This window comes from Ovis canadensis, chromosome 1 (assembly GCF_042477335.2).
Source record: "Ovis canadensis isolate MfBH-ARS-UI-01 breed Bighorn chromosome 1, ARS-UI_OviCan_v2, whole genome shotgun sequence".
Taxonomy (NCBI): domain Eukaryota; kingdom Metazoa; phylum Chordata; class Mammalia; order Artiodactyla; family Bovidae; genus Ovis; species Ovis canadensis.
In genome coordinates this window covers 8,476,713-8,490,062 of record NC_091245.1, presented here as the reverse complement: position 1 = coordinate 8,490,062, position 13,350 = coordinate 8,476,713, and the positions used below count along the sequence as shown (strand labels likewise).

General features: G+C 50.3%; 1 protein-coding gene across 1 annotated transcript in view; it reads left to right on the top strand.

Annotated features, from left to right (window-relative positions):
• INPP5D (inositol polyphosphate-5-phosphatase D) overlaps positions 1-13,350 on the top strand; it is a 137,938-nt gene that overhangs the window by 81,368 nt on the left and 43,220 nt on the right. The window contains exons 7-9 of the mRNA XM_069585095.1: positions 299-379; positions 530-601; positions 2,001-2,124. Coding sequence (XP_069441196.1) covers positions 299-379; positions 530-601; positions 2,001-2,124 — 277 coding nt within the window. The remainder of the gene's footprint in view (positions 1-298; positions 380-529; positions 602-2,000; positions 2,125-13,350) is intronic.

Below are 13,350 nucleotides of genomic sequence, written 5' to 3'. Positions count from 1 at the left end.
AATCCTGTTTTTGTTTCCTGGTTCAACTCATTTTGGTGAAAGGTACCAAACCGTTGCTGCCTCTTTAACAAAAACATGCAGGCTCATCTGACAGTACCCGCTTCAGCAAGGATGTACAGTCCAGCCACTTGGAAACATGTTTGGCATCACCTCGTAACCTCTGACCCCAGAAGTTCCTCCCCTAGCTTGTCCCTTGGCCCAGAGATGCTCTGGAAGTATATTTTTAGGCTCAGCCTGACGCCTCTCACAGCTGACCCTCAGCAGCCCGTCCTTACCTGCTCTTTTTCTCGCATCCCAGGTGCCTGGTGAGGCCAGTCCCATCAACATGGTGGCCAAGCTCAGCCAACTGACAAGTCTCCTGTCCTCTATTGAAGACAAGGTGTGTGGGAGGAGTCCTGCTGCTTCCCTGGGCTTCTCTGTGGTCCCCTCTTCCCTCGGAGAATGCCCAGGTGTCCCCGTGACCCTGTCCCTGCCCGGACTGGCTTCTCATCGCCTCCCAACTTGAAGTCTCACGCGTTTCCGCCCACAGGTCAAGGCCTTGCTGCACGAGGGTCCGGAGTCTCCCCACCGGCGCTCACTCATCCCTCCAGTCACCTTTGAGGTTCGTGTCCATGGACTTGCGCTCCACACGCGGGGGGTTGGCTGGCCTTCTGGTCCCAGTGGAAGGAGGGCTCTGGGTTCAGCAGGGAGCCCGATGGCTGACTGAGATTGGAAGTCAGCAGAACCGACTCCCTGGAACGATGATGAAACGTTAGGATGGGTGCCCTGGTGACTCTGTGGAGCCTTCTTCATGGGGAGGATCCCATGGGAAGAGCTTCTCATTGACCCAAGACACCAAAACTTCATCCTTCTCCAAGTGAGGGCAGTGAGTGTCATCAAACAGGCAGCCCTCTGAATAGGCTGCAAAACAGTGCCTCGAGGTAGGGGTTAGGGGAGAGAAGGGATTCCTATGATTTCCCTGGAAGTGACTGAGTTAGACTCTCCAGGCCCAGAAATTTGCTTTTCTTGTATTCCCCCAACACTGTGGAGCGTCTCGGCGTGCACTGCTTCCACGTTCAAAAACAGGATGGGATGCCCACCCCCACGTCCTTCTGAGCCCTGATGAAAATTCTGTATTAAGATGCATTGCCGGGACTTCCCTGGTGGTCCACTGGTTAAGATTCTGTGCTTATACTACAGGGGGTGAGGCTTCCACCTCTGGTTGGGGAGCTAAGATTCCCCATGTGTGTGTACTAATGTCTGCTTAGTGCTGTCAGACTCTTTGGGACCCCATAAGCCCTCCAGAATCCTCCATCCATGGGATTCTCCAGGCAAGAGTACTGAAGTAGGTTGCCATTCCCTTCTCCAGGGGATCTTTCCAACCCAGGGATTGAACCCAGGTCTCCTGCATTGCAGGCAGATTCTTTACTGTCTGAGCTACTAGGGAAGCCCAGATCCACATACCTCATGGTAAAAATAATAATAATAAAAACAAAATGTACAGAGCCAAGAGATACTGCTTATAGTTGAAAGGGAAAAAAGAAGATACATGTCCATATTCTGAGTGCCTAGACAATTGTCTTCTTCCTAATTGTTATCAGTAAAAGTTCATATATTGGTTGTAACAAGGCCTGGGAGCTTCAATCTATTACTAAAATCCTCTGTGGAAGAAGGGGACTCATCAGATTTCTGAGTGTTGTCCGATTAAACAGTGAATAAAGCATCTTCTAGTAGCTCATCCTTCTCCTCCACCAAACCTGTTAGCAGAACAGCTGATGTGCACACAGCAGAGAAGCTGGGCTCCTTCCACATTTTAACGATTCTCAGGAGCTGCCAGCGAAAACTCCCTCTGGGGCAAAGGAGGCTCAGAAATAGAAACCAGAGGTCCCACACGGGAGGGACAGACGGCCAAGGGCCGCCCGGTCACATGGACGAGGGGCTCAGGGACGGTGCTGAGAAAGCACTGAGAAGGGATGACCAGCGCCTTTCTTCCCCTTCCTTCCTCTTCCTTCTTTCCACAGGTGAAGGCAGAATCTCTGGGGATTCCTCAGAAACTGCAGCTCAAGGTCGATGTCGAGTCTGGGAAACTGATCATTAAGAAATCCAAGGACAGCTCTGAGGACAAGTTCTACACCCACAAGAAAAGTAAGGCCCTCGCGTCCGTGAAATCCTCGTTCTGCTGATAGCCTTACTGTGGCTGCCGGCTATGCGGAGCAGGCTGTCGGGAAAGCCAGTCTTGCCAGGAGCCTTCCACCCTCTGCTGGGGTACCTCCCAGCCCCCGCCCTGCCTGTGGTGCCCCTCCAGTTCTCAGGCTCCCCTCCTGTGCCCCCTGCACCCTGAGGCCTGCCCCAGACGCTCCGCCTGCTTCCTCCCACTCTGGGGAAATGAGCTTACGCTTGGCCCTGGGTGACGGTTCTGCATATGTACGTGCTCTCCCTGTCAGGAGGAGGGCTGATGTGTGTGGTCATCCTTGTGCTCGGTTCAGGCCTTGCTGATCAAATCAGGGTAGCATATCCCTAGGGTAGCGCAGATACAGTTCAGACTGGCATTAATGTCATGGGCTCTAAATTCAGACTGGACATTCCCAGCTCCACCACTTAGCACCTGTGTGACCTTGCACACGACCCTTAACCTTCCTGGGCCTCAGTTTCCTCATCTGTAAAATGGGAATGATAAGGTCCCTGTGAACTAATCTACATGTAAGGCTCCTTAGGAAAGCCTAGCACATAGGAGTCAACTCTGGGCAACCAAGGCTTTGCATTTCAAATAGTCTCATCAGTAAAATGGAAAATATTCCCACACCAAAGGCTTATGGAGAAGCTGCTGTGGGCCAAGCACTGGGGATCCTGGGCAAGCAGGACAGTCAAAGACTGCCCATGTGGAATTTACATCCCATTGCACAGAGTGGCCAATAAGTATGTCAGTAGGATGATTTCAGCTATTACCGAATGCTGGAAGCCACAGGTGAGGGATGGAGAATAACTGGGGGTAGGAGGCAATTTGAGGGGCAGAATCTGGAGTTGGCAGCCTTGTCAGTGAGGATAGAAAGTGGGAGCCAGCAGTGTGGCAAGGTCAGGGAAAGAGAAAAGCTAGAGAGAGGTTCTTGGGGGTGGGAGCCCTGAAAGGCAACTGAATTTTGGGGGGCAACAGAGCACAGTGGTGGAAAATGCTCTGATATGGCCCTGACATCATTGCCTGGGCTCAGCTCTGCCTGCTGGGGAGGGGGCAGCTCCAAGCCTCAGTTTCTCCATCTGTACAACGTGGGCGAGACCATGTATCATCATAGCATGGTACTTTCTGAGCCCCATTTCCTTTCTTGATATTGGTTTATCCTCACAAGGCTGACAGATTCCCCAAGACAGTAACAAGTGCCAGAGACTCATCCCTTAAATAAATTTCCACCATAACACAACAGTTTGTATTCCAGTTCAGGTTTTCAAACCCCTGAAGACAAAGCCCCTCTGGTCCATAAACAGTGTTTTTTTTATCCTTCAGGGATTCAAAATCTGTTTAGTAGCATATAACTAGGGATGCCAGATTTAGCAAATAAAAATACAGGATACCCAGTTAAACTTGAATTTCAGATAAACAATGAAAAATTTTAGTATAAGTATGTCCCATGCAATACTTGGAACATACTTATAAAGGTACGCTTTTTTCTGAAAAGGAAGCGCAGGCAATCCCAGGCACAATCAGCATCTTTTGTTGTTAATAAAGTGGTATGAGAAGACAAAGAACAGAGAAGAAAGCAGAAAACATCACATGAGTTTTGTAAAGAGTAATTGCGCTTAGTTGCTCGGTCATGTCCAACTCTGAGACCCCATGGGCTATACCCCACCAGGCTCCTCTGCCCATGGGGATTCTCCAGGCAAAAATACTGGAGTGGGTTGCCATTTCCTTCTCCAGGGTATCTCCCCAACCCAGGGATTAAACCCTGGTCTCCCACTTTGCAGGTGGATTCTTTACCGTCTGAGCCACCAGGGAAGCCCTTGCAAAGAGTAAAGGGAAATATTTTTTCATTAAACTTGGGTTGTAGTTATACACATATGCACATACATATGGTCACTGTATACATGTGGTTACATGAAAACCCTTTTCTTGCTGTCTGGAAGTGGGGTATTCTCATCTGGTTCTGCTAGAGGCCTGGCTTGCGGGATAGATAGAAAGTTCTGGAGACAGGTTCTAGTTGGAGACCATGACTGATGGCCAGAGTTGAGAAATTGGGGAAATCCCACCTCACTAGCCTTGCAAAGCAGGTGCCTGTTGGGAGTGTGGGCTTCACGCTGTCTGACCTCTGCTATTTAGCCCTGAACTGAAGTGACCTTGAGAGATTGTCCTGGGTCAGCACCACCTGCCCTGAAGCTCTCGCCAGCAAAGATGGCAGACAGGAGCACGTCACAGCATGTCCCACATGGGTCTCTAGGGGATACAAGCCACAGCCTCGCCCCACTGAGAACACTGGCCTGAGCTGAGCTTTCAGAGGGCACATATTTGGCCTGACAGCCAAGCCCTGCAGATTCTTCCCATTGCCCCCAAGAAACCCTAGAGCTGGACCTCCATGGGAGACTGTATGTTCAGCAAAAACTTGATGCCAGACGCTCTGCTGGGAACAGTAGGACAAAGGATAAGAATTGCATAGGCTCCGAGGCTAGACTGCCCAGGTTCAGATCTAGGCTCTGCCACTTCCTTGCTGTATCATGTTGGCCTAGTGGCTTAACCACTCTGTGCCTCCATTTTCTCATCTGTGAATTGGGAATAATAATAATGTTTCATAGGCTTGTCATGAGTAGACAAGCTAATGCATGTGAGAGTACCTCCCTGTGCCTAACAGCAGCACTGGCCCCACAGCAAAGTGTCCAGGCAGAGGCCAGGGATCCGGGGTTGCCCCATATGCATCTGCCCTGTCCTGCAACCTGCTCCTGAGTCCCACCTGGGCTGAGGCACCAAAGTCCAAGGGATCCTCTCAGGGTGGCAAGGGGACGGAAGTCTGGGGACCAGCCCTGTGCAGGAGGTGGGATACAGCCTGGAGAAGCAGGTAGATAGAGTAGGGAGGTGCCAGAAGCCCAGCCTGAAGTCGCAGGTCAGCTGCTTGTGAGCTTGATCTAGAGCCCTCTTAGCAAGGAATGTGCAGGTTATCTAGGACCAACCAGATTGGAACTATGAATAATGAGCTACTGCACAAATGGAGTGCGGAGGGCCCACCCCAAATCCTGATGGAGAGACAGCTGATTGAAATTGCCAAGAACTACAGTGTGCCCATGACTCTGTGATCATGGTAGAAGCTCCTCCTGGAGTAGAGACAGTGCAGTGTCCTCAGTTTACTATTCTGTCAAATGGGTATAGTCCTGTAGGGTGGCCATGAGTCTTAAGTAAACATCAAAGCACACAGTGCCTAGCGTCTAGCAGATGCTCAGTGAAATTGACTGTTACCACCATCCCCTGGAGGAGAACATGGCAATCCACTCTGGCATTCTTGCCTGGAGAATCCCATGGACAGAGGAACCTGGCAGGTTACATACAGTGCATGGTGTTGAAAAGAGTCTGACATGACTGAAGCACCTGAGCACGAGCACCATCATCATGGTATAATTATCCCTCCAAGGCAGCTCTGAGGGAGGCAGTGAGCAGTGAGGAGAACACAGCAGGGAAGGAAGCCCCCAAACACTGGAGTGTGGCAGGCTGTCACACTCACAGAGCTGGGGTCACAGGGCAGGGGCGGGAGGACCAGGGACTTACTGAAGGCGTGAGCAGGGAGGACTCTTGAGAGATCAGCTTAGAACACTAAGTTCCTCTCCACTGTCTTGGAGACTGACTTACAACTGAAAGGGGTGGACCCAACTTTGATAAGAGGAAACGGAAGCCTCAGATGAGTAAGGAGAGTGTCAGAGAGTGCCCGCTTGCTTGAGGTTTCTGAATTGAAAGAAATGCCTGTCAGGATTCTGAGAAGCACCGGGAATTCTTGTCAGTTGATTCAATGGACATTTTTCTTTTGAACATCTCCTGTGGGCCAGCCCTGAGTTTAGCCCTCCCTCCAAGAATCTGTGGTTTAGGAGGGAAAGCTGACGTGAGCAATGTATTACAATGTCTGTCAGATGTGAGCCTAGCCCTGGAGGAGGACTGATTAGCTCTGTTGTAAGGTGGTGCAGGGATGCCTCCCACCACAGAGGTGGCTCTGTCTGGGGCTTTGAAGGCTGAATAGGAGTTCAAGTATGTGGTAGGGGAGGGCACTTGGACTCAGAGGATGGCATGTGCAAGGAATGCAGCAGGATGTTAGGGAAATCGAATGTCACTTGTGACCCTGGAGGGAAGAGCAGTGGGGCATGGGATCCCAGATGTGGGCAGGGCCTTGAATGCAGAGTAAGAGTTGGAGATGTTCTCCTGGGGGCTGGGGAGCATGGACGGGTTTACCGTCTCGAGGGTGAGTGTACACTTTTGTGGGTTGTGGACACTGGGGAGGTGCCATGAGATCCTGGAGTGGGGATAGAGCCAAGCTGGAGATGAGCGGCCCTGAGAAAACCCAGCTGGAGTCCAGAATGAGCTGCTGTGGTGTGGGTCTGTGAGCCCTTAAAAGAGAAGCACAGATGCCCAGGGCCTGCCAGCCAGCTGTCTGCTGCCTCACCAGCCTGGCTCCTGTCTTTCCTCAGTGTCGACGGGGCCTGTCTCATCCTGTCACGGCACCTGTCATATCAGAACACAATTACCTGTTCACAAGTCCCCTCCCCCAAAGAGTGGGGTCTTCGCCTCACTCACCCTGCAACCCACAACTTCTCTCACAGGACCTGGTTTTCAGTAGGTGCATGCTCAGTGATTGCCAGTTGAGCCCTTGTAATGTCACTTATAAATTCCTGACCCTCTCCACCATCAATGTGGGCTCCACAGGGCCCAGGAGGGCAGGGTGGGTGGTCTTTGTCCACTGCTAAATTCCCAAAGTCTAGAACAGTGCTTGGCACAGAGTTCGTGATCAATAAACACATACTGAGTGCATGAATGAATGAATGACTGTGAGGTCAGTGAAAAGAACACAGTTCACATGGCTGTGTGTTTAGGTGGCTTCTTTGCAGCAGGTACTGGCTAGGCATTGTGCCTCAGGGACAAAGGGCCTCTGGGTAAACCACATTCACGTCCGCGGCCAATAATGGTATGACCCTGAGCGAGTGACTGAACTACTCCAAGCCTCCATGTTCACGTCTGTAAAATGGATTCTTATAGGGCTGCTGTGAGGGCCGGTGGGATGAGGCATGTCCTTAGCAGCCCTGACACACAGTCAGATTCCAATCGTGGTTATTATTGTAAAGTGCTGTCCTCTTGGAGAAAATCTCTGACTGCAGGTGTTGGAGCTTCCTTGCCTTGTTCTGGTCACCACGTTCCTTAGTAGCTTTGGCATCAAGGTCTCCCACACTTAGGAAAGGCCAGCTGCCATGTAAGGAAATCATAATGTTCTCACTCACTGAGCAGCTACAACCTGCTGAGTGCTGGGGGTGTGTAGCTGAGCTAGCCCGGTGTGCTCTTAGCCCCAAGGGAGGTTACATCCAAGGAAGGGTCAGGGAGAGAAAGAAACAAGTACACAAACCAGGAAGGCACCAGGGAGTGGTAAACTCTCATCTGGCAACTTGAATAGGAGGACATGCCAGTCATGGAGGAAATGACAAAATGCCGTTGGAGTTGACAGCTGAGCATCAAGAAGATACTGACTATGCAAAAACCAGGGGCAGAGGCCCTTGGGCAGAGGTTTCAAGGAGTGAGCAAGTTCCAAGTGTGAGGAGGAGGGGAGGCTGGAGCACAGGTGCTGCAGAGATTGGGCACCAGTCACGGGGCCTTGGCGACCCCGGATGTTCTCTAAGTGCAGGGAGCCACCCGTGCTTAGTCACTCAGTCGTGTCCGACTCTTTGCAACCCCACGGAGTGTAGCCTGACAGGCTCCTCTGTCCATGGGGAGTCTCAAGGCAAGAATAATGTAGTGGGTTGCCATGTCCTACTCCAGGGGATCTTTCTGACCCAGGGATCAAGCACAAGTCTCCCGCATTGCAGGCATTAAAGAAGTTTTAAGCAGGAGCATGGTGTGATCTGCCTTTACAGTGAACTCTAGCTGCTGTGCTGAGGATAAGGGATGGCAGGAGGCAGGCAGGCATGAAGAGACCAGTTAAAGGGCTGTAACAGTAGCCAGGCAGGAAGTGGTGGTGGCTGGAGATGGGGAAAAACGGACAGACTGGGAATGTTCTGGAGGTGTGCTCAGTCACTCAGCCGTGTCCACCCCGTGGACTGGGGCCTGCATCTGTCCATGGGATTCTCCAGGCAAGAATACTGGAGTTGGTAGTCATTCCTTCTCCACAGGATCTTCCCAATCCAGAAATAGAAGCCGGGCCTTCTGCACTGCAGGCAGATTCTTTACCATCTGAGCCAACCAGGGAAACCCAAAAGTGACAGTGTTAGTCGCTCAGTCCTATCCAATTCTTTGTGACCCCATAGACTGTAGCCCACCAGGCTCCTCTGTCCATGGAATTCTCCAGGCAAGAATACTGGAGTGGGTAACCATTCCTTCTCCAGGGGATCTTCCCAACCCAGGGATTGAACCTGGGTCTCATACATTGCAGGCCCATTCTTCACTGTCTGAGCTACCAGGGAAGCTTGTGATCTACAGGTTCTGGAGGTAGACTTGCCCATACCTACTAATAGATGAGATGGAGAGGGACAAGGGGAAGACCCAACAAGATTCTCTTTAACTAGGTGTGGGAACAAGTGGGCCACTTACTGAACCTGCTAACATTCATATTAGTATTAATAATACTAATCAGGACTTCCCTGATAGCTCAGCTGGTAAAGAATCTGTCTGCAATGCAGGAGACCCTGGTTCAATTCCTGGGTCAGGAAGATCTGCTGGAGTGGGCTACCCACTCCAGTATTCTTAGGCTTCTCTTGTGGTTTAGCTGGTAAAGAATCCACCTGCAATCCAGGAGACCTGGGTTCAGTTCCTGGGTTGGGAAGATTCCCTGGAGAAGAGAAAGGCTACCCACTCCAGTATTCTGGCCTGGAGAATTCCATGGACTGTATAGTCCATGGGGTCACAAAGAGTTGGACACGACTGAGCAACTTTCACTTTGGTACTAATTCTGAGCCGGCAAGGCCTCTCATCCCAGGGAAGCCATGCAGTCCTGCAGGTAGATGTGAAGGAAACCCATACGTTCAGAGGGAAGGAGACACAGCCTAACAGCAGCAGATTTGGAAGAGTTTGGGCATTCCAGCTGCGGGTAAGACTCATGCCGTGGCACATTTACCGCTGCCGATAAGGCCGATGGGCTTTCTGAGAGCAGGGAACCCCCACGATTTCCCTTGAGTGAGACTTCAGCTCAAGAGGGTAGCTGAACACACACAGGATTGTCTTTTCCCTTCCTAAAGGCAAAACTCAGAGGGACAAAGAAAACAGAAAAGGAAATGAGGGCAACACATTCTGAAAAGCGATGGATCATGATAACCACGCTATAGGAACCAAAATAGCTAAATTTTAAATGTATCATAGGAAAAGCTGAGACGCCTGACTCACACCACAGAACCACAAAGGTCAGAGGAATTGATAGTATCGGGGCGCCTGGAGTGAGGGTGAAGCTGCGGTAATAAACAGCAGGATTGGATAAAAATCTTTTTAAAGACTTAGACCCACCAGATCCCCGTCCATTCCACACAGCCAGTGGCTTCCCCCTCACACATTAGGCCAAAGACCTACAGTTTATTTTCAAGGAGGTAAGGGACTGGGAGACCCCGGGCATGATGAGGGCAGAGGAATCTACCAAATACAGAGGACTCGATAACAGGTATTTCTGAATGCTGAGATGCTAGCCTTCATCCTTGCCCAGCTGGGGATGCTGCCAGCCAGGTCCTCTACCTGCAGGCAGGAAGATGACCAACCCAGGAACAAAAATCTAAAGACACTGCCATGAAGAGGTTCCCCATGAATCAGCCCATGAGACCACCCTGTGGGGAAGCCTTGCTGGGCAGTCCCCCACTGTCACTGCTGGGACCCAAGGACCCCCGTCATTGGAGGAAAGCCTGTAATAGGAGAAGACTCAAGGCAGAAATAAGCAAAAAGGCAAACTTGGAGCAAATAAATTATGATGGTTTAAAAGAAACTGGGCCGTGAAACCAGAACAGAATGCTATTCAAGGAACATTCAGAGAACAAAATAAAAGTGAAGAAAAAGAGGAGGAGGAATGGAGCGGAAGGAGATGGGTAAGAAGAAATAAAACATTGTAGCAGAATTTTTTTCAGAAATTTTTAAAATAAAAACTCAAAGGAAGGGTAGAAAGATAAAATTGAGGAAAACTCCCAGAAGGTAGAACAAAAGGATAAAAGGAAGAAAAACAGGAAAGAAGAGGTTTTTAAAAATTAGAAGACCAGTCCAGGAGATCCAGTACCCACATAATCAGAGTCAGTCAGAGAAAACACGGAAACGGTGAGAAATCTCATTAAAGAAATAATTCAAGAAAAGTCCTCAGGACTGAACAACACCAGTTTCCAGACTAAAAACGGCCCACCATATTCCAACATAGCCTGAGGCATATGCAATGTTGAAAAGTCTCACAATACTGGATTCTAAGAAAAGATCCCCAAAACTTCAAAGCAAAAGATAGATTACAGATTGTGTCATGGGTCCCCAGTGCCTCCTGGGTGGCTCAGTGGTAAAGAACCCACTTGCCAATGCAGGAGACGTTAAAGGACTCAGGTTTGATCCCTGGGTCGGGAAGATCCCCTGGAGAAGGAAATGGCAACCCACTCCAGTATTCTTGCCTGGGAAATCCCATGGGCAAAGGAACCTGGTGGGCTACAGTCCATGGGGTCGCAAAGGAATTGAACATGGCTTAGCGACTAAACAACAACATGGGTCCCCAAGATCATATCTAGGTTAACTGAGTCTCCGGGAAAATTCCCAGGACTCAGCATGAAGTCATATCACTGTGATTCACTGCAGTTGAAAGGAAATAGAGTACAGTCAGCAAAAGGAAAGGATGCCTGGGGGGAAGTCCAGGAGAGACCAGGCACAAGCTTCCAGGAGCCCCTCCCCTCGATGTCACACAGGACGAGCTGAACTCATCCCTCGCCGAGCTGTGACAACACGCGTGAAATGCCGCCTACCAGGGGTGCTTGTTAGAGACTCAGCATCCCAGGATTTCACTGGGGACTGGTCACATAGGGGAATGAATAGATGGGGAAACAGTGGAAACAGTGGCAGACTTTATTTTGGGGGGCTCCAAAATCACTGCAGATGGTGACTGCAGTGAAATGAAAAGATGCGTACTCCTTGGAAGGAAACTTATGACCAACCTAGACAGCATATTAACAAGCAGAGACATTATTACTCTGCCAACAAAGGTCCGTCCAGTCGAGGATATGGTTTTTCCAGTAAGCAGGTAAGGATGTGAGAGTTGGACTATGAAGAAAATTGAGCACTGATGAATTGATGCTTTTTTTTTTTTTTGTCCCCGGAGCCCAAGCCCCCGGACGCACCGTCCATCCTGCGGGCGGAGGGCTGCGCCGCCGGCCGAGGGTGGCGCGGATGCGCGCGGTGTGCGGGCGGCGGGTCGCAAGCCCGGGCCTCGACCCCCGCCGCCCGAATTGATGCTTTTGAACTGTGGTGTTGGAGAAGGCTCTTGAGAGTCCCTTGGACTGCAAAGAGATCCAACCAGTCCATCCTAAAGGAAATAAGTCCTGAATATTCGTTGGAAGGACTGATGTTGAAGCTGAAACTCCGATACTGTGGCCACTTGATGTGAAGAGCTGACTCACTTGAAAAGACCCTGATGTTGGGAAAGATTGAAGGCGGGAGGAGAAGGGGACAACAGAGGATGAGACGGCTGGATGGCATCACTGACTCAATGGACATGAGTTTGAGTGAACTCCGGGAGTTGGTGATGGACAGGGAGGCCTGGCGTGCTGCAGTCCATGGGGTTGAAAAGAGTCGGACACGACTGAGCGACTGGACTGAACTGAACTGGTCGCAGAGGCGCCTTCAGCCTGGTACACACCCAGAGTCCAGACTCTCAGGGGGAAACCCAGTTAGTGTTGGTCGCTCAGTCGTGTCTGACTCTTTGTGACCCCGTGGACTGTAGCCCAGGAGGAAAACTAGTATTCAGCATAAACCACACTGTTCATACAGCTAGCACAGGCGTAGTGAGTTGCTCTTAGTTCCTGGCATGCTGGGGACCCTTCCCAAATCCGAAGTCCTGGATGCCAACCAAGGGCCACCTTCAAGCAAACTCTCCCAGGACAGCAGTCAGGCCTGCCTGTGAACTCTTCTGCATGTAGGCGGATCAGAATGACATGTTATGTCTCAGTAGCAATGCTGCGAACCAGAAATGAAGGAGCAGGGTCTCGAGAGCCCTGAGGAAAATTATTCCCAACTTAGAGCTGTGTCAGGGAAGTGTGAGTATAGGGTTTTCAGGTATTCGAAGCTTCCAAAAGTGTCTCGCCCCATCCCCTTTCTTGGAAAGCTGCTAGAGATGTTGCTCTACCAAAATGAAGGCGTAAACTGAGGAAGGTGAAAACGTGGGGTCCAATACAAGTGAGACAGAGGTGAATGGATTTCCTGGATGATGGAGAGGGCGGGCCCTAAGTCATGGCTCTGCATCAGACCTTGAGATCACCGATCTCACGGTGAGGAGAAGACCCAGAGAGGCCCTGGGAGAGAAGCCCTCAGGGCAGTGAAACTGATGAGAGCTCTTGGCCTTGTGGAAAAGAGAATTAACAGAGGGAGAGAGTTTGGACCAATGGAACAATATGGCAATTAACTCCAGGAAAAAAACAGAAAGTTGTGTAGGAAAAAGAAAGCAATCGAGGCTTGTCTGTTAAGAGCATTCCCATAACAAACACGGAATGCTTATCCGGCCAAAATGATGATGTAATTATTAGAGGGATGGTGGAAGCACTGAAATTATACACGGGCAGGGGGAGGGGAATGGTGAGGTGGGGAAAGAGGCTGTAAATGCTAAAGAGAGCTAAATCTTCATCCTCTATGGTGGGAAGTCCATATGTAATAGGAAGTACGTAAGACTGAAACACCAGGAAGTAGCAATATAAGCATCTTATTGAAAGACATGAAGTATTAATAACATTCACAACAAAAAAATCCATTCAGGGAATTGAAAGTGAGTGCCTCTAGGGAGCAGGACACTGGAGGGAGGTGGAGCTGGGAAGTACTATTGTTCATAATGACTTGAGCCTCATTTAATCACTGACAGAAGTACAAATATTTAATTTTTCGTTTAGATATAACTTGCAAACAAGCACAAGAAGGAAGGGAGGAAGAGAGAGGAAGGAAAGGGAGAGGGAGGGAGGGAGCTGAAAAGATGGACAGGCACGCTGTCTCTGCCCTGGTCAGGCCGC